At 45.9% G+C, this 20786-nt stretch overlaps 1 protein-coding gene across 3 annotated transcripts in view; it reads left to right on the top strand.

Moving 5' to 3' along the window:
- Positions 1-20786, top strand: part of DHRSX (dehydrogenase/reductase X-linked) — a 227781-nt gene that overhangs the window by 195443 nt on the left and 11552 nt on the right. For 2 of the 3 annotated variants that reach the window (XR_006710937.1, XR_006710938.1), the window contains exon 7: positions 12626-12752. Coding sequence is in view for 1 of the 3 variants with exons in the window: in XM_045471941.1 (XP_045327897.1) it covers positions 12626-12682 (57 nt within the window). In the remaining 2 variants the exon portion in view is untranslated. Of the gene's footprint in view, positions 1-12625; positions 13437-20786 lie in introns of those variants that run through there. The other variant, XM_045471941.1, reaches the window with a different exon arrangement.

Raw genomic sequence — 20786 nt, 5'->3', positions numbered from 1 at the left:
ACCTCCCCCCGTGATAATGACCCACTTGCATTAGACTCCCACCGTCCTCCCTGGCACATACACACCCTCATCGGAAGCCACCCCCTACCCCTCCTGTCTCAGCAAGACACTGTTTCTCACTTGCCAGGGGACGAGATGTGGCACCATATCAGATTCTGAATTCTGACTTGGGTCCTGGGATTGTCGCTGAGGCCACTGTGCGTGTGCTGGGGACCAGCTGCGTGGCTTTGTGTGTGGTTCACGTCACGGCTGTGTTCTCTCCACCAGGAGGCCAGCAGACATGGTGGCTGTGTCCATGCTTCCTACCTGCTTCTCCAGAAACTCGCGTCCTGACTCTAAATCCGTGCATTTTACATATCTTTCTTCACCGTGTCGTTTGCCTTTTGCAGGGGAGGCAACAGGCAGTGGGGCCGGAGAGTTGGAAGATAATACAGGATGAGACAAGCTTCCAGAAAGATTTGCTGCAGATCGGCACCTGTGCTCGATTATAGCTCGGGCCTCACTCCAGTGGGATCTCAAGGGCTTCTAAGCTCTGGAACGTCCACTGAAACCCCCAATCCATACGTACACACAACGGAACGTTACTCAGTCCTGAAAAGGAAGGAAACCCATTTTCATCAACAGGGAAGGACCTGGAGGGCCATATGCTAATGAGATAGGTCAGCCAGATCATGACCTGAGCTGAGGTTGGATGCTTAACCGACTGAGCTACCCAGGCGCCCCGCATGTGGAATCTGAAGTCACAGGTTCCACTGTGGACATACATTTTTAGCTCATTTGGGTCAATACCAAGGAATGGGATCCCTCCACCTTGTTGTAAAGGTGTGAGCTTTCACAGACTAAGTCCATTGCCTCACACGGATGCAGAATCATTCAAGGCCGGCTGGTGGCATATTCATCAGTAATGGCGGTCATTGGCTGGGTCTTGATAGGTAAAAACATCCCCCCTAAAGAACAGAGGCAGATGGGTGGCTCAGTCAGTTGCGCATCTGACTCTTGATTTCAGCTCAGGTCATGATCCCAGGGTCATGAGATCGAGCCCCCATCGAGCTCCATCTTGAGCTGGGATCCTGGTTAAGATTCTCTCTCTGTCTCCCTCTACTGCTCACGCTCTCTCTATAAAATAAAAAATAACAATAATAATAAAATGCTCAAAGTTAAAAAAAAAAGTTATCCCCCTAAAGCACTGAGCTGGCTGGAAACCAAGGAATAATCTGAAGGTGAAACCAAGAATGGTTATAACAAACCAGTCTCTGGACGTTTCCCTGAGGGTGTTGGAGGACGAGCAAAGGTGAGCGTCTGTTTTCCTTAATCTCGGTGCAAATGTGAGCAGCTCATAGGAAACCCTCCCCAAAATACGCCTGGGACCCCCAAGGGCCAAACCCTCACTTTAAATTTTTTAAATGTTTATTTATATTTGAGAAAGAGAGAGACACAGACAGAGACAATAGAGCATGAGCAGGGGAGGGGCAGAAAGAGGGAGACACAGAATCCGAAGCGGGCTCCAGGCTCCGAGCTGTCAGCACAGAGCCCGATGCGAGGCTCGAACTCACGAAATGGGAGATCGTGATCTGAGCTGAAGGACTCTTAAGCAACTGAGCCACCCAGGTGCCCCCCAAACCCTCACTTTAAAAGGGAACAAGAAACATCACTTCTGTCTGCACCACACTGGCTTTGTCCCAGCAGGAAGGATTCCCACAGCCACACCAAGAAGGAAGTCAACCAGCTCGTCTGAAAAAGAAACAAGTACACAGAAAACCAGTCACTGCAGAAAAAGCAGGTACCACACTCAACTAAGAAAAAAGCAAAGCAAAACAAAACAAAACCCAGGCAACATAAACAAAAAACCTGCAGTCATTCAGATAAAGCCGTTCTGGACCCAGACTTCAAAACCACAAATTCTTAGTGTTTCAATCACTTAATTAATTAAATTCAAGCTTGCTGTAAAATGCTGGGGATGAGAAAGTACACAGGATGAGCAGACAGTAGGACCAAAAAAGAAAAAAGGAAAAAGAAAAAAAAGTGTGTTATTTTTACATAATCTTAATCGTTAGAGAAACTGGCTGAGAGGGCCCATGGGACTTCTCAGTTTGATCTTTCCAACTTCCTGAGAATTTGCAATTACTTCAAAATTACAATTTAAAAAAGGGGGGGGGCAGAAATAAGAAATTCAATAATTAACTTTAAGATTTTTTTTAAGTAGGGTCCACGCCCAGCACAGAGCCCAACACGGGGCTCAAACTCACGACTGTGAGTTCAACACCTGAGCTGAGCTGAAGAGTTGGAGTCTCAACCAACTGAGCCACCCAGGAACCCTAATATTACACATTTTTAAAGAACTTTAAAAACAACACACTTCCCCCAATAAAAGGGGCTAGGGTTTCTTGGAGACAAGGCTGATGGTCGAGGACCAGAGCAGGAAACCCACAAATCTATAGCAACGTGAACCACACAATAAATCACAGCAGACTGCATAGTAACCCAAAGAATTAGGTAAATATCCACAAAGCCATACAGACATAATTACATGATTAAATAGACACATGGTGGAGAAGACACACATCTTTTTTTTTAACAACTTCAATTAATATATGTAAAAGGAATGTGCAAAATAGAAAAACAACACAGTGAAAAAAAATAGTGCAGCCAAGACCCACAAATGAATGCCAAAATCAGACAGTGGAAGGTTTTTTTAATGTTTATTTATTTATTTTTGAGAAAGAGAGACACAGAGCGTGAGCAGGGGAGGGGAAGAGAGAGAGGGAGACACAGAATCCTGAAGCAGACTCCACACTCCGAGCTGTCAGCACAGAGCCCGACACGGGGCTCGAACTCACAAACTGAGAGATCATGACCTGGGCTGAAGTCAGACGCTTAACCGACTGAGCCATCCAGGCGAACCAACGTTTGTTTGTTATTGAAGTCAGACACTTAACCGACTGAGCCGTCCAGGCGAACCAACGTTTGTTTATTGAAGTCGGACGCTTAACCGAGCCATCCAGGTGAACCAACGTTTGTTTATTTATTGAAGTTGGACGTTAAACCGACTGACCCATCCAGGTGACCCTACGTTTGTTTGTTTATTGAAGTCAGACGCTTAACCGACTGAGCCATCCAGGCGAACCAACGTTTGTTTGTTTATTGAAGTCAGACGCTTAACCGACTGAGCCGTCCAGGCGAACCAACGTTTGTTTGTTTATTGAAGTCGGACGCTTAACCAACTGAGCCATCCAGGTGAACCAACGTTTGTTTATTTATTGAAGTTGGACGTTAAACCGACTGACCCATCCAGGTGACCCTACGTTTGTTTGTTTATTGAAGTCAGATGCTTAACCGACTGAGCCGTCCAGGCGAACCAACGTTTGTTTGTTTATTGAAGTCGGACGCTTAACCAACTGAGCCATCCAGGCGAAGCAACGTTTGTTTATTTATTGAAGTCAGACACTTAACCGACTGAGCCATCCAGGCGACCCAATGTTTATTTATTTATATTTTAAAGAGAGACAGAGACAGAGACAGAGAGTGAGCAGAGGAGGGCAGAGAGAGAGAGGGAGACCCAGAATCCAAAGCAGGTCCCAGGCTCTGAGCTGTCAGCACAGAGCCCCCTCTGTGTCTGTACTCAACATCCACATCTCCTTTAGGAACATTTTCCTCTTGGGGATGGGGCGTGGCTGTGTCTCCACCCGGGAGCCTCCCTGGGTGTCATTCATCCAGCCACAGGGCTGTTGTTTCCTAGCTGTGAAATTCTGCAGGGACCAAGGTGTGCCACTCACATGATCCGCGGCCTGCGGCTTGGTGTGCGAGGTCGCAGTGTGGAGCGGGCCCAGGGGCCCTAGGGAGTGGCTTCGGAGGGGAAGCTGAGTCACCACGGGGGCCGCCTTGGGGCTTCTCACGTGCAGCGCCTCCCGTCCAGGCTGGGTGCTGCCTCAGAATGGTTCTGCACACAGCCCTGCGGGCCCCCAGGGCTGTGCCAGACACAGCCCGTTTTCCACCTCCCATCCATCTGCACAGGTGAGGGGCGGGGGGTCTGGGCAGTGAGGAAGGAGCTTGAATGTGCACCTGTGCCTTCCGGGGCCTGGCTCCAGGACACCCTTGCACCCCTGTCTCTGCAGCCCGGCCTGCTTTCCAGGGAGACCCCCCTGCCCCCACCCCACACAGACCTGAGCTCTCAGGACTTACTCCTCAGTGCTCAGCCGCCCTCCCCGCCCCCCACCTCCAGCCTTAGTCACACCTGTTTCCTCCTCAGACCTCAGGTCCCTCTGCCCATGAGTCCAGCCCAGGGCAGCTCCCCATTCGTACCCTTGGTGGCACTCACAGAATTCAGGAATTACTCTTCTGGATAGCGAACACAGGCTTTTGTGGTGGACTTTCAGACTTAACAGAGAACCTGAGCACACAGGAGAGATAGTTTCCAAATACTCTGCCAACAGTGTCCTCCATGGGGACAAGCAGGTGCACTGGGTGACCTGGGCACAAGGGTGACCCAGGGATGGGCAGGTGTGCTGGCTGACATCACAGATACACCAGGATCCTCGCTCCAGACCTCTCTCCTTCCACAGCCAAGCAGATTGTGGAGGGGGGAGACCTAGGAACTTAGAAAATCATTTGGTGCCCTTGTCACAAGTGATAAGCCGATATTGATACATTACGAGGTGCCTGGGGGTCACTCGGGTAAGCATCCGACTTCGGCTCAGGTCGTGATCTCACAGTTTGTGGGTTCGAGCCCCGTGTTGGGCTCTGTGCTGACAGCTCAGAGCCTGGAGTCTGCTTCAGATTCTATGTCTCCCTCTCTCTCTGCCCCTCCTCCCCACACCTCAAGAATAACTAAACATTAAAAAAATTTAAATAAAAGTAAAGAAATAAAATCAAGTATTTGTTTAAAATCCCGCTGGGCTGCGCCTGTCCCTCCCCCCTCCCCCGGCCCCTTGCCCTCAACCCCGGGCAACCGTGGGCGCCTGTCCAAGTGTTTGTAACTGTGCACGTTTGATTGATTCGTCTGCCATTAGCAGGGACGCACGGGGGCTCACGGTTTACACGTCTGCATCCGGCCTCCTGACATGGGGATCCCACCCCTCTTGTCTCTACTTGTCACGCCCGAAGTACCACTTAAACGCTGACTCTTTAGCAATCCACACGAAAGGGATGAAGGAAATTATCTGGGCAAACAGTTTTAGAAGCTGAATTAATGAGAGAAGTGGTTGTCTTTCAAGATTTTTTTTTTAAATGTCTATTTATTTTTGAGAAACAGAAAGCCTGAGCAGGGGAGGGGCAGAGACAAAGGGAGACACAGAATCCGAAGCAGGTTCCAGGCTCTGAGCCGTCAGCACAGAGCCCGACGCGGGGCTCGAACCCATGAACTGTGAGATCAGGACCTGAGCCAAAGTCGGATCTCACGGTCCTGGGTTCGAGCCCCATGTCTGGCTCTGTGCGGACGTTCTGAGCCTGCCTGGGATTCTGCCTCCCTCTCTTTCGGCCCGTCTGTCTCTCTCAAAAAGAAATAATAACTGAAGATTTTTAAATGTTACATCGAACTAAAAACGTTGCACAGCCAAGGGAATGATCACCGCAGGAAAGACAGGGAATAGGAGGAAATATTTCAGAAGCCCCTTTGTGATCCTACAGGGCACGTACTCGGGGCCTGCTGACTATGTTAAAGAAAAATACAGGCACTGCCTGAAATCGATTGAGTATTTGCTTTAGGATAAAGGTTCTTCATTCTGGTTTATGGGTAGAAGTCAAGCAGTTTGTCTTAAGGATGCAAACACATTCCCTCCGCGTTGACCGTGATTGTATGAGTGTGTGGTTTCCGGCTCCCCAGGAGAACGAGAGGGACTCTCGGGTTGCTCGATCGGTGGGGTCTCGTGGCTTCTCTGCAGGAACCTTCACATCCCTGCTCCCGATGGCTGAGCCCCACTCTCCTTGTCGGCTACATAATGCTCAGCCCTCTTGAGGCAAACCTAGCCTCTCCGAGAGGCTCCCCGAGCCTCGAGCATGAGATTCTCTGTTTGCAAAGTTTGTGGGCTCTCTGTGCTTGTGTTGCCTTTCGTCGCATGGCCTTGGAAAGTCTGTGAACACGTGGGTCTAAGAGCAGCGACTGGGCATTGTGTCCGGGTGATTAAATCCACGCACAAAACTCCCGCGTATGACGGAGGCTCCGTTCGGTTTCCCAACATTAACCAAACGAGCCCGGCGTTGCCTGCCAATGTTGAGAATGTGCAACGGGTGCGATATTGTTTGGGAAACAGGAAGCCATTCTTCCAAAAAACTGAGCTCAAAGATGCACGATTGTGCATTTGAGGCCAGCCTCAAGATAGGACCAATGATAAGGAGGGAAGAGTATATAAAAAAATAAGTCACTTGATACATTTTCTTATTTTTAAAAACTTTTTAATGTTTATTTTTGAGAGAGAGAGAGCACGAGTGGGAAAGGGGAGAGAGAGAGGGAGACAGAATCTGAAGCAGGGTCCAGGCTCTGAGCCATCAGCACAGAGCCCGACGCGGGGCTCGAACCCACAAACCGTGAGATCATGACCTGAGCCGAAGTCGAACGCTCAACCGACTGAGCTGCCCAGGCGCCCCTCAATTTATATACTTTAAAAATACAGGCAAAGGTGGATGAAAGAATGTTTGCCACCATTCAAGCTGGCACATTTATGAAAGATTTGATTTTGACACAACCAGAATTAATTTTGTGAGATGATTCGCAGTTCCTTCCCTGGCATAGTTTGTAACTCACTATAAAACCCCACAACATGCCATGCACTGTGCCCTCCTGTGATGACCCTGGGTTCGAGCCCACTGGGGACTGAGTCCATTTACTGAGTCAGATTTACTGTCCTGCCATACGGGTCATGGAAGAAGCCAGTGCAAAAATTGGGTGGGTGTTCTCATTTTGGGCGATCCCATCCTGCTTCCGTAACTGCTCTCCACGAACCCTACCCCAACCTAATGTTACCGCCCCTGGCTCTCAAATTCACCGTAATTTGTTCTGCTTTACAAAGAGCATGAAAATAATTAACCTCAGCAAAACCAGGTGGCAGCCAGAGAGGGCATCCAACGCTGGCCTTGTTGGATTTGGGAGAATTTCAGCGTGAACTCACCAGCATTGTTTGCCCACCGCTGGGTCTCATCAGGTGAAGACACCACTTTCGAATCCTCAAAGGGGCCCAAACGCTCGCTATTGTCCCCCTGAATGGGTCAGGGGGGCCCAGGTTGTATCGAAACCCCGGGATCTTAGTGTGGACGGCTCAGGTGGCATTTCCCTGCAAGGCATGCTGGGAAGTGTGGGGAGCACGTGGGGCCACCAGGGGGCACTGGCCGTTGCCCCAAACCCTCAGAACTCAGGTCCCCTGGGCACAGCCAGACAACAAAACCAATGCTGATAAATCACACATCCTGTCCTCGACTTGGGAGCCATCCGGAGGTTCCGCGTGAATTTCAGGACGACAGGTGTACCCTCAGCAGCAGTAGGTGTCAAGTGCATGTGAAGACACAGAAGAAGGTGTCACTGCAGATCCTTCATCAGTGCAGATTCCAGGCAGGGGGGAAAAGAACTTTCGATGAGGAATAAAATGGGATTCAGCACACCCATCAGGGTGGCTGATATCCAAACCAACCAAGAAAAAAACGGAAAATAACAAGGGTACCAGGGATGTAGACAGATGGGAACCTTTGTCCACCGTTGGACGCAACCCATGGGTCCATCAACAGATGAGCAGATGAGCGAATGTGGTCCAGGCACACAGTGGAATATGGCTCAGCCCTGAGAAGCATGGACGTTCTGTACCTGCGATCATGCAAATGGACCCTGGGGACATCGTGATGAGGGACATAAACCAGACACAGAAGGACGAATCCTGTGTGATCCCACGTCTACGGCGTCCCTACAGGAGTCACATCTATAGACTTGGAAGTATATGCTGCTGGGGACAGGCTTCAGTGTTTTGTGGGGACCTAGCTTCAGTTTCGGGGGATGGAAAGTTCTGGACATGATGTCTTACCTCAGTTACAAGGAATCAGGGAGGTCCTATAAAACTACAAATCCCTTAGTAATGTAGCCCTTTGTCCCTGGGGGTACAATCCCAATCCCTCCCTAGACAAGGCAGCCCTGAGTGGACCCCGTCTGCTGTCCCAGCCCCTTTGAGCCTGGCCACATGGCTGGAGACAAGGGCACGGGGCTATCTGATGCTCAGGCACATACAGTGTGCAAAGCTGTGGTGAGGAGATTCAGGCTTCTGATGTGTCCATCACACAAGGGGACTGATTATCACTCTTTTATCTTGGGAGAATTAAGGATAGTGGCATCATTTGGAAGAGAATGTTCTGGGCAAAGGGGCCAGACCAGGCAGGTGGTCAAGCAAGCAGAAAAATGTCTGAGACAGCCCAGACAGGGTCACAGGAGGGAATGTGCTTTCTTAAGCCCCGCACGTATTTGTGGGGTGTTTTAAAGGATATTTTAAGAACACTTCCTCCTTGGAAACAAGGCTTATATGTGCCTCTTAAAAAGCAGAGAGATCCAATTTCAGGAAAATGCAATTGGTTTGTGCAATGCTGCCTGCACCTTGAGCCCATCAACGTCCTTTACAGAGCAGGGAGGGGACCCTTCTCAGTAGATGTGGACACCCCAGGCGTTTGGCGAGGCACCTGCCAGACATCAGGTGAGCTCTCTGGAAGGCACACTGCAACCTCGGAGGCACAGACGGGATGGGAAGGAGCTATGGTACACAGGATTCTGAGGTGGTCTCCAGATTTCCATTCCCTGGTGCACACACCCTGTATAATCCCCTCCCCTGGAGTATGACCTGGACCCATGAGCATGGTGGATGTCACTCTTGGGACAATGCTACTAATCAGGTAACTTTGACTGCATCAGAGGGAGATTACCCAGGGTGGGCCTGACGTAATCAGAGGATCCCCTTAGGAGAAGGTGAACTTCACCAACAACAAGAATGAACTGGAAGAGAAATTCAATCTTCAGATGAGAACACAGCCCCGGCCAATTCTTTATTGCATTTTGTTGAGACCCTAAGAAAAGGACCCAGCTGACTCATTCCTAGAATCCTGACCCACCGCCACTGTGAAATAGTACATCTGTATTGTTCTAAGCTGCTAAGTTTGGGAGGACTTTTGTTACACAGAAATAGCTAACTAATACATCAGCTCAGGATTGGCAGAGCTGAGGTGGAGGAGGGTGACCAGACGTCCATTGCATGGGGTCTCCACTGAAGGATGAGGCAGCTGAGCATTTTATACCTGGGCTCTGTACCCTTCTAACTGCCCATTTCCCAGGAACTGTAGGGTAGAAACTCACCAGAGCTAATCAGGGTAGAACTTTCCAAGTCAGTGGCCCAGCCGGGAGAAAGGAAACAAGGATGTGTTATTTCTTCCTGACGCCCACACTACAAGTCTGTTTCCACTTTGGCAGGAACCAGAAAGATCCCATATGGAGAGAAAACAGGGAAAGGAGGACATGTTAGCCAAGGGCATGACACCGGGTTGTAGAGTGTCCCCTCAAAATTCACATGCACTCAGAGCCTCGAAAGAGGGTGTTATTTGGAAATAGGATCTTTGTGCATGTAATTAGGTTGATATCCTACAAGGTTGGATCCAATAGGACTAGTGTCCTTATAAGAAGACCATGTGAAAACACAAGGCAGAGGTTGAAGAGATACATCCACAAGCCAAGAGTGGCCAAAGATTCCTGGGAAACCACTGAGTCCTCAAACAGATTGTTCTTCAGGGAATCCATACGGAACCCTCGCTGCTGACAGCTCGACCTCGGATTTCTAGCTTCCAGAACTGAGAGAATACATTTCTCCTGCTCAAAGAGCCCCATCGGTATTTTGTCATGGCAGTTGTTGGAAACAAATCTATGTCTTCACGATGGATTTGGATATCAAACATGATTTCCTCCTCTCAAGGGAATTTTGACCAAATAGCCAGTGAGTGTAACACCCAACATGCAAATTGCTCTGAATCACACAGCATGGACCAGTATAAATAGTCAAGATGGCAAGACGACAGGTTAGTGCCCACAGGTAATTATTTCAACCATCCCTTACCATGAATAAATCTCACAGAACTGGAGAAAATGATTTAGGGTCCGGCCCCACTGAGATTCTCTCTCTCTGTCTTGGGGCAAGAATATTTCAGAGTAGAGGGATAGTGGGAAGATTTCCCAACACCTCCCATCCACAAAGCAAGTGCAACTTCTTGGGGAGCCAATTGGATCCCGGCGGCTGACTCTTTGATGTTCAAATATGACAACTGCTGCGTAGGTGATTGAGAAGATGAATCCCCATGGCAATCAGGCATCTTCAGTAAATCTCCCACGTCCCCTCCAGCTGGGGTCTGCTGGTGACGCATCATCCTCCTGTCCACTCACGTCTGTCCTAGGTCTTGTCCTCACCTGAGTCTGGTTATCATACGAGAAGCAAGGACCTTCTGGTTGCCAACACACCAATACAATTATTTTAATAGGTTTAGATGGACTTAATTGGACAAAAGGTGGCCTGAATGCTTGGGGAGCTCACTGTAAGTCCTGCATGACCAGTATTACTGATGACAAAGGAAGCGTCTGCAGAAACAAAGAGGAGCTCCTTAAAAGAAAGGCAGAAGTCCATCACGTTTGGTATGTTAGCTCAGGCTGCAGTAACAGCATACCGTAGACGGGGGGTGTGGGGAGGGATGGCTTAAGCACAAATTTATTTTCTTGCTGCTCTGGAGGCTGCAAGGGTGAGACCCTGGTGTCAGCACAGTCAGATTCTGGGGAGGATTGTCTTCCTGGCTTGGACACGACCGCCATCTTGTACATTTTCACATGGCAGAAGGAATGAGTTCATCTCTTCTTACAAGGACAGTAAACCCACCCTCGTCTGACCCTAATCACCTCCCAAAGACCCCACCTCTGAACCTCATCCCACTGGGGGAGTAGGGCTTCCCCATGTGAACTCTGGGGGACACAATTCACTCCATGTACTCAGCCTTCCCCGTTGTTATAAACACCATCCATCCAGAGCCACTCACATGCCACGGGCTGTCGACGACTGCCTGGCACCCCAGCACCTCCTCCAAGACCACGTGCTCTCATGCCTCAACCTCTCCATTTCTCCCTCCCATCCCACCTGCCTTCCCCACGTCAGGCACACCAACCTTCCCCCAGGTCTCTGAACCCACTCAGTCCTTCCTGCCCTCCCGTAGATGGAGCAGAAGAAATAATTATAGAAATGATAGAAGACAAACGTTGTCAGCTGAAGGAATCGTGGGGGAAAAAAATGGTGACGTCGGAGGTCTCACTGAAAACGTAAAACAGACCCGATCCTAGACACGGGCAGGTGTGTCAAACCAGATAAAATAAAGAAAACTCTCCAAGGGTTTACGGGGAATGAAAATAACAGAAGGGTCCAGCTGGTCTGGTTTCATTTCATCTTGGACATAAGAAATGGCAGAGTGCTGTTGGATTCGCCCGGCAGTGACGGGGGGAAAATCGTTATTAAGAATTCCACAGGGGGGCCCCTGGGGGCTCAGTCGGTTAAACATCCGACTTTGGCTCAAGTCACAGCCTCACGGTTCGTGGGTCCCAGCCCCACGTCGGGCTCTGTGCTGACAGCTCGGAGCCTGGAGCCTGCTTCCCATTCTGTGTCTCCCTCGCTCTCTGCCTCTCCCCTGCTCACCCTCTGTCCCTGTCCCTGTCAAAAATAAATAAACATTAAAAATATTACAGTACTTCTGCAGTGTTCCAGTCATGCTCTGTACAGGGAACCGCTCTAGGGAATCCTGCAATGAAACCGTCTATCCCCTAAATCAAACAATTTTTGTCACGGCTGACTATTTGCATCAGGAGCACTCAGAACATGGAAAGAGGGTTCCATTCTTAACCCGCACTTCAAAAATAAAATAAAATAAAATAAAACCATCAAAAACCGAAGGCAAAACAGATTATGATTTGCAAATGCCTTGCTAAAATCAGGGCGCAGAGAACGTATCCGTGCCCTCACATCTCTCAGGCCAAGGAACAGGAACAAAGTACCCTTAATAGGATTTTTTCGGACCATGACCACATAATTTGCATTTTCCTCTCCAAGGGACAAAACCAGAATTGGCTGATTTTCATTGGTTCAGTACTTTTCTCTGTAGATTAGTGCCCCTTAAAGAAGGGGGAACATCCTCCCACGTTAATATTTAGAATTGAAAACCTTTTTAAGAATTTAAGTATTTTCGGGGCGCCTGGGTGGCGCAGTCGGTTAAGCGTCCGACTTCAGCCAGGTCACGATCTCGCGGTCCGTGAGTTCGAGCCCCGCGTCAGGCTCTGGGCTGATGGCTCAGAGCCTGGAGCCTGCTTCCGATTCTGTGTCTCCCTCTCTCTCTGCCCCTCCCCCGTTCATGCTCTGTCTCTCTCTGTCCCAAAATAAATAAACGTTGAAAAAAAAATTAAAAAAAAAAAAAAAAAAAAAAGAATTTAAGTATTTTCTACAATCCCCTCAAATGTCATATGCTACCAAAAAAAAAAAAAAAAAAAAAAAAAACACGTCGCATTTGTTTGGGAAAGACACCCGTACCAGGCAGGGTATTTTAAGAACCTGGGCACCCATGACTGGACTGATATGGGTCTTTTTTATAATTTCAGAAACTCAAGATGCTCCTTTCACTTGAGGGAGGATCCCGTCTAACGCCTTGGACGTGAGTTGGCGTGAACCAAACCCGCACAGAACAATCCCCGGGCCCTCTGTGCTCAAGGAGACCCGGAGAACCTGGTAAGCGTGGGCTGAGTGCAGGTGGGTGTGCCCGTGGCCTCTGTGTGGTCGCCATGCACCACCAATGAATCACAGATCAGATAAAACGTGTGCATCGACTCCCTCCGTCTCCACCAGAGCCCTGGCCAGGAAGATGCTTTTATGGCCATTGTTTTCTTAACGACAACATCAAGGCTGATGATAAGTATATTAGCTATATTGTATATTTTCATATGCTATGCATGATCTCATGTGCAAGGGCTTGGATACGCGTACAGACAGCGGCAGAGGCGGACAGAAGACAGAACTGGTATTCACAACATGCTCGTGAGCTGTCGGAAAACCCACACGGCTCAGAATTGTGGAATCGGAAGGACCTTCCTTCCAGGCAGGAAACTGCTTTGCCCGGAATTGTTGGCTTCTCCCTGCAAGTGGCCGTGGCTCTCACAGCCCTGGTGTCTGCGTCTCCGATTTCCCCTGAGAACTCAGAGTCTAGGGCTTGGTCAGTACACCACATCACAGCAGAAGTCCCCTAGGGGTTGGCTGTGCTAACGTCACGCACTGTGTCCCCGACCAGACCCCCGCAGGGCTGCCCTCAGCCCCCTCGAACACAGCAGGTGGTCACATGGCAAGTTCCGCATTCGAATCTCCGTATCCTCTGTGCATTGACAGGCAGAGGACATATAAAAAATAAAAAGGCACTTTACAAAAAGGAAAAAAAACCAAACTGGTGGCATTCTTCTTGTCCTCAAAGGGGTCTCCCACGTGGAGGTTTGACCGTGAGGTCCGTGCATGTCCCAGGGGACATGATACAGGAAACGAACAAAAGCACCCTCACAATTAGGGGTAAGGTCTGTGTCTACGTGCGCACCTGCTGCAGGAAACTCGCCCGGAGTTTTTGTTCGCCGTGAAAGATCTTTGCAGCAACGGTTGTCAAGAACCCTGGAGAACAGGAGGCATGTGGCCGCCCCACGCCCTCTCCAGAGGCAAAGACAGACTCGTTCCAAAGCTCATCTGACGCAGACTGTCGTCCAGACGGGACCTCCGTGCACCTTCGAGTTTCCCTTCTTCAAACCTGGACGGGCCTGGCGGGCGTGGGAAGGGGGCCCCGGACACGCGTGCAACCTGGGATGAGCGGTGGGGACCGGGCTGCTGCTCACGTCCGACCCCCCTTCGCAGCCGAGCAGGGACCTCTCTGCCTCAGGAAGACGTGTGACGCGTGCAGGCAGCTGGTCTGACCTGGGAGGCTCTGCGGGGACCCTCCGCGCTCAGGCTGAGAAACCAAAGTCTGGACGGCGCGGTGACGCGTTTGGGGAACCGGAGCGCGTCTGAGCTCTCGCGCCTCCGATTGTGTCTCCACGACTGCGGGCCTTGCACGCATGCACCTGCCTCAGCCTGGAGCCCTCCGCTCACGCGTGTGCTCATGTGGGTAAAGGACACACGTATGCATGTGCACACGTCAGTGCCCTCGGCCCAGACACACACACACACACACACACACACACACACACCCCTACGTACTTTACAAACTGCTAAACACACATAACCCACCACAACGTAGTTTGGAATTTCTCCCCCGGACAGGTGCCGTCAGAAACTTTGTTCTCTTTTGGTCAAACATAGCGGCAGTGAGGCCTTTGTTTTCTTATTATCTCAAATGCTTTCTTATTTACTTATTATATATGTTGTTATATATATCATGATATTTATTATATATTTACTATATATTATACATTATCGTATGTAATAAATGCATAGTAAAGTAAATATATATCACATATATAATATAGTATATAATCATATATGTACAATTATATGTAATAAATGTGTTATATATAATTATACGTATGATTATGCACATAATAAAAAAATCTTAAATATATATCACCTATATTAATAATACATAATACATGATAATAAATCCTTTATTTATTATATATAATTATATATAACATTATTACATTTATAATTATATATAATAAATCTATCTATATATGGTGATATATATAATATGTATGTAATTATATATAATTCTATATGTATATATTTTTATATGTATATAAATTATATGTATATATTATATGTATGATTATGCATATAATAAATTATATATAATTTATTGCATATATATAAGTATACATACATATAATTATATATATAAATATATATATTATATATTTTAGATATATAAATATTTTATATATTTTATATATATTTTATATATTATATGTTTTAGATATATAAATATTTTATATTTTTTTTAATTTTTTTTTCAACGTTTATTTATTTTTGGGACAGAGAGAGACAGAGCATGAACGGGGGAGAGGCAGAGAGAGAGGGAGACACAGAATCGGAAACAGGCTCCAGGCTCTGAGCCATCAGCCCAGAGCCTGACGCGGGGCTCGAACTCCCGGACCATGAGATCGTGACCTGGCTGAAGTCGGACGCTTTAACCGACTGCGCCACCCAGGCGCCCCAATATATATATTTTATTTTATATATATATTTTATTTTATATACATTTTATATTTTATATATTTTTTATATTTTTATTATTTATATTTTATATATATAAATATTTTATATATTTTATATATAAAATATTTAATTATATGTATATTTATATATTTTTATGTATATATATACATTATATATTTTATAATATACATTATACCTATACATATAATTATATGTATGATTATATATATATTTATATATATAAATATAATTATATGTATGATTATGCATATAATAAACAAATCTTAAAATAGATATCATGTATATAATATAATATATAAGTATATAATAAATACATTTATTAAATGTAATTATTATATATAACATTATATTATAATTATATATAATAAATCTATTATATCCTTCTATAATACTTCTATAATACTTATTTAACATTATATTATAATTATATATAACAAATGTATTTATTATATACTAATATAATGTTATATATAATAATTGTATACAATAAATCCATTTATCATATGTAATTATATGTATGATTATGCATACAATAAATATTAAAATAAACATATGCATATATAATATAGAAGTCCATAATAAATACATTGTATATTATGTATATATAATAGTCACTTATGCTTGCAAATCCCCCAAAGAGGTAGATTCTTGCCTTCAGATGCATTTTGAACGTACCCCTTCTCTTCCTTTACCTCCGGCCACCTGCCCACATCCACCTGAGTTGTGAGAAACATGTTTTATTACGGTTCTATGTATTTTTTCCCTACCTGCGTGGGCTCGTGAATCGTGCCCGGATTTCTTCTGCTCTCATATGTGTGTGCTGTGCGTGTGCTTTAATTTTGGAAAAGGGAATTCCCCACGAATGGATGCTTAAGTTTGCAATCGTAGTCAGAATTAAATCCAAGGTGTTTTGAACCCCGTCGAAGGCTCTGACTGGGATCCAGGGGCCGGGAGGTGCTTTCCTGATGGGGACAAGATGGCCAAGCACACGGCTCAGGACGAGCAGGAAGCGCCCAGCCCCCCGGGGTGGCGCGGGGAAGTGGAGGGGGCAGGGCGCCCACCCGCAGCCCAGGTCCAGGAAGGTGCACGTGCAGCCCAGGTGACCCTCTGCAGGGACCGACAAAGGCAGAGGCAGGGGAGGGGCACAGGTGGCAGGTGGGAGGCACGGAGCGGGGATTCTCCAGGTAGCTAACTACGCATGGCAAGCACTGATCACACAGAGCCACAGGTGTACAGTTTCCCGGAGACGCCCCGACCTCGAATACCTATCACTCTCTCGGTGGTCCTGAGCCCCACCCTAAGGAGGCTCAGCCCTTGCATTCGTCAGGGCGCTCCAGAGAAACAGAACGGACAGGATGGGTATATGTATACAGAAATGTTAATCTCATGCAAAACCAAACAAAACCAGACAACAACAATGAAAAAAAACCACCTTCGCAGAAACCTCCAGATCATATTTGGCCACATCTCCGGGCACCAAGTTGACACGTGAAATGGACGATCCCAGAGCGGGAGCAGGCTCCGTAAAGTCCCAAACAGAAAATGTATGGTTGTGCTTGCACAGAAGCAGGGGCTACACCCCATTAACCAAATATTACTCGCGAAGCAAAATATGTGAATTCACAAAACTCCCACATCTTCCTGCCTCGTGGGCCTGGCTCAGAGACACAAACTCAAAGGTACAAACTTCACCGTTCTTATCCCCATGTACACATCCACAGCCTTCCCCAGAGAGTCTGAAAAATACAATGATGCCTTGGTGTCTTTTGTGGCCAAGAAGTTATTTTTTTTCCTCTGTGAATCGCTTTGGCAGAAACAGCAGCATTGCTCACAAGCTCCCAGGTGAGGTCGGTGCTGCAGGTGCGTGGGACACATTCTGGGCATCAGTGGACAGACCTTCACCCTCCAAAGTCCAGGAGGACACAGAACTGGGCTTGAATACGTTTCTTGGTGCCTGGTCTCTATGGGGTCTCCTTTCCTGAGTTTCTGGGAGTCCTTCTGTATCATCCAAGCAAGGTGTTGCCCCAAACCTGGGAGCCAGCTGTGCGGCAGGATGCGGCCACCCAGCACGTCTCCTGGGTAGTTTTGTAAAACCAGGCGGGAAGCGTGGCTCATCAACGAAATGGCCCGTGCTGTGCACGTCTGCCTTATATTTCTGCCTGTGCAGAAATATTTCAACACATCAGTCTGGACGAGGGCAGGAAGACAGAAACTGACAGTGTGGTTGGTTGCACGGGCCCGTGATCACATGTAAAGAAGCCCAAGTGAGAAAATTGGAATTGGGTGTCCTGTGTGGAAAGGTACCTTGGTTCTATGGACCAGGCTATGGCCAGTTGCCCAGCTCTGAGCCCACATACCTGGTAGCAAGGACCTGAAGATCCCTAAAGTTTGTCCCAATTTCCATTTATGGAGATTGCACATGATAAGTATAATATCATATAATAATGCACATAAGTATATTAGCTATTATTTAGATATATTGTATATTTTCATATATTACGCACAGTATAAGATATAGAATACGCATATTATATATAGAATATATAATGTAAACTTTATAAAGTTATATATGCATTGTCTAACATATACTTTACATCTCTATACTATATATAACATGTAGTATTATATGCACAATTATATACAAATATATATATACAATATAGATACATAAATATACATATATACACATACATATACGTACAAAATATGATTATAATTATAAATTATAAATATATAATCATAAATATATAAGTTATTATAATTATAAATATATATTATAAATATATAATTATAATTATAATTATATATAATTATATATAATTATAATTATATATAATTATAAATATATAAATATAATTATATATAAATAGATATAATTATAAATATATAAATATAATTATATATAAATAGATATAATTATAATTATAAATATACAAATAATTATATATAATTATAAATATATTAATTATAAATATAATTATATATAAATTATAATATAATTATAAATATATAAATAATTATAAATTATAAATAAATTATAATATACTTATTTAATTATATATAAATATATAATTTGTACATATAGTTAAATATAAATTTATGTATAAATATATAATTTATATATATTTAAATATAAATATATAATTATATAATATATTTATATCTAAATATGTATAATTATATAATTATATAATATTATATAAATATAATATAATTATAAATATGTAAATAAATATATATAATTATATATGCTACATAATATATTTGCATATATACACATTTATATGTACATACAAATACATGTAGTTATGTACACATCATAGAATATATACAGGGATAAACATGCATACAAATGTATAATTAGATGTTATATAATATACATACACATATAAATATATGTAATCATATATACATTATATATAATCATATATACATTATATATAATACATGCATTGTATACATTATACATTATATATAATACATACATATTAATATATAATTGTGCATTGTATATATCGTATAGTATATACGTTATATATTAAATATACACATATACATTATATATTATATAAATTTGTTATACATTATATAAATACAAATGTAGTGAAAGTATATACTACATTACATAAATATATAATCTATACCATAATGCACACATTTATACATAAGTGTATGTATATCCATCCATCCGTCTGTATACATCCTAACTGTCTTCAAAGATGGAAATATCAAGTAAACAGTGGCATAGCTGAGGGGCGCCTGGGTGGCGCAGTCGGTTAAGCATCCGACTTCGGCTCAGGTCATGATCTCACGGTCCATGGGATCGAGCCCTGCATCTGGCTCTGTGCTGATGGCTCAGAGCCTGGAGCCTGCTTCCGATTCTGTGTCTCCCTCTCTCTCTGCCCCTCCCCCACATGCACTCTCTCCAAATAAATAAATAGATAGATAAATGAGCATTAAAAAAACAATACTGGCCAGAGCATGTCTGTGTGCAGTGAGGGCCGCCTCTGCGGGAGGCGCGGGAGAATGGGCCTATCGGGGCAAGCTTGCTTTGGAAGCGTTTCTGGCTGGTTTGAGGCAGGTAATGGAAACCACCCCAGGACCTCCCCACAGCAGGCGGGAGATTACACCGGGACTTCTGGGGTCTCCAGAGCCGCCTGACTTTTTAGCTGTTAACTGCTAGGAAGCTGGGGAAAGGGACAGGCTCAGGCTGGTGCCAGCCGGGCCAATACCCACACCGGCTATACACTGTCCACGCTGAAAGCAGACAGAAGGGCCCTCCTCTCCTGCTTGCTGTGTGTGTCAACTGGTTGGTGTCCACTCGGGGCTCCTTTTAAATTTTTTTTAACGTTTATTTATTTTTGAGACAGAGAGAGACAGAGCATGAACGGGGGAGGCTCAGAGAGAGAGGGAGACACAGAATGTGAAACAGGCTCCAGACTCTGAGCCGTCAGCCCAGAGCCCGACGCAGGGCTCGAACTCACGGACTGTGAGATCACAACCTGAGCCGAAGTCGGACGCTTAACCGACTGAGCCACCCAGGCGCCCCTCGGGTGTCCTTTGAGAGAAGATGTGAGAAAACATCTCTCCCGGCCCCCTCCCTGCACTACGTCACAGACAAGGTCACGGGTGAGCAGCGGAACAGGCAAGATTATAGAAACATGACGGTAAGTAGGGAATCAGGTCGAGGCCCCTGGGCGGGTTGCAGATACGGCTTCTCCTACCAGAAGGAGGCCACAGTCACCTTATGCATTCACTTGGCGACAGGGGTCCGAGAATGAAGGGTCTGAGCCCATGTGCCTGGACATCAAACAGGGCACACAGCAGAATCCACTCCGTGACTCCTGAGGACCCCCATGCCTTCTCTTCTCCCCTTCCTTCGTTCCGCCTCTTTGTGAGTTAACTCAGCAAGCGTTGACCAATCCGGTGCTTTAAGGGGCCGGGCACCATTCTGGTTCTAACCCACAAGCCAGGGGAGGTTCTGGCTCAGTGTCCAACCCAGCAGGACATGGCCATCCCAGTGTCCATCTGGACGAACGGACAAAAATGAACGAATAAAGATGCTAATAACTCAGTACAACACACTGTGTGTTTTACAACGTGGTCGTGAGTGCCTCGAGGAAGAGACCTCGCCCTGGTTCCTTAATCTGTCTGGGTTTAAGTCTCCTCACCTGTGCAATGGGACATATACCGTCCTATCTTCCAACGTAAGCCCATCATGGCCGTCACCAATATGGCAACCATCACCATCAAGATTAGCATCATGATCATTGCCGTGTTGCAAGCCAGAAAACTGAGCCTCGCGGAAGTCCCGCATCCCCCAGGGTCACAGAACTAGTCATTAATGCCACCATCATTCATGCCCAGTACATCCCAATACAAAGCTCTTCTCCTCTTGCCTACTGGTCGTACAACATGTCACAAGCCTTCCTTCAAAGACATGCACAGCTGGCCCTTTCTTCCCTGTCCTCCTTCCCTTCCTCCCATCTGCATCCTGGAATTGGGGAGCATCGTCCTGGACCATGAGGACGGGGACCATCACCAGACGGGGGGAAG

This window comes from Leopardus geoffroyi, chromosome X (genome assembly GCF_018350155.1).
Source record: "Leopardus geoffroyi isolate Oge1 chromosome X, O.geoffroyi_Oge1_pat1.0, whole genome shotgun sequence".
Lineage (NCBI taxonomy): Eukaryota > Metazoa > Chordata > Mammalia > Carnivora > Felidae > Leopardus > Leopardus geoffroyi.
The sequence above is the reverse complement of the archived record's forward strand: the minus strand, read 5'-3'. Positions and strand labels throughout refer to the sequence as shown.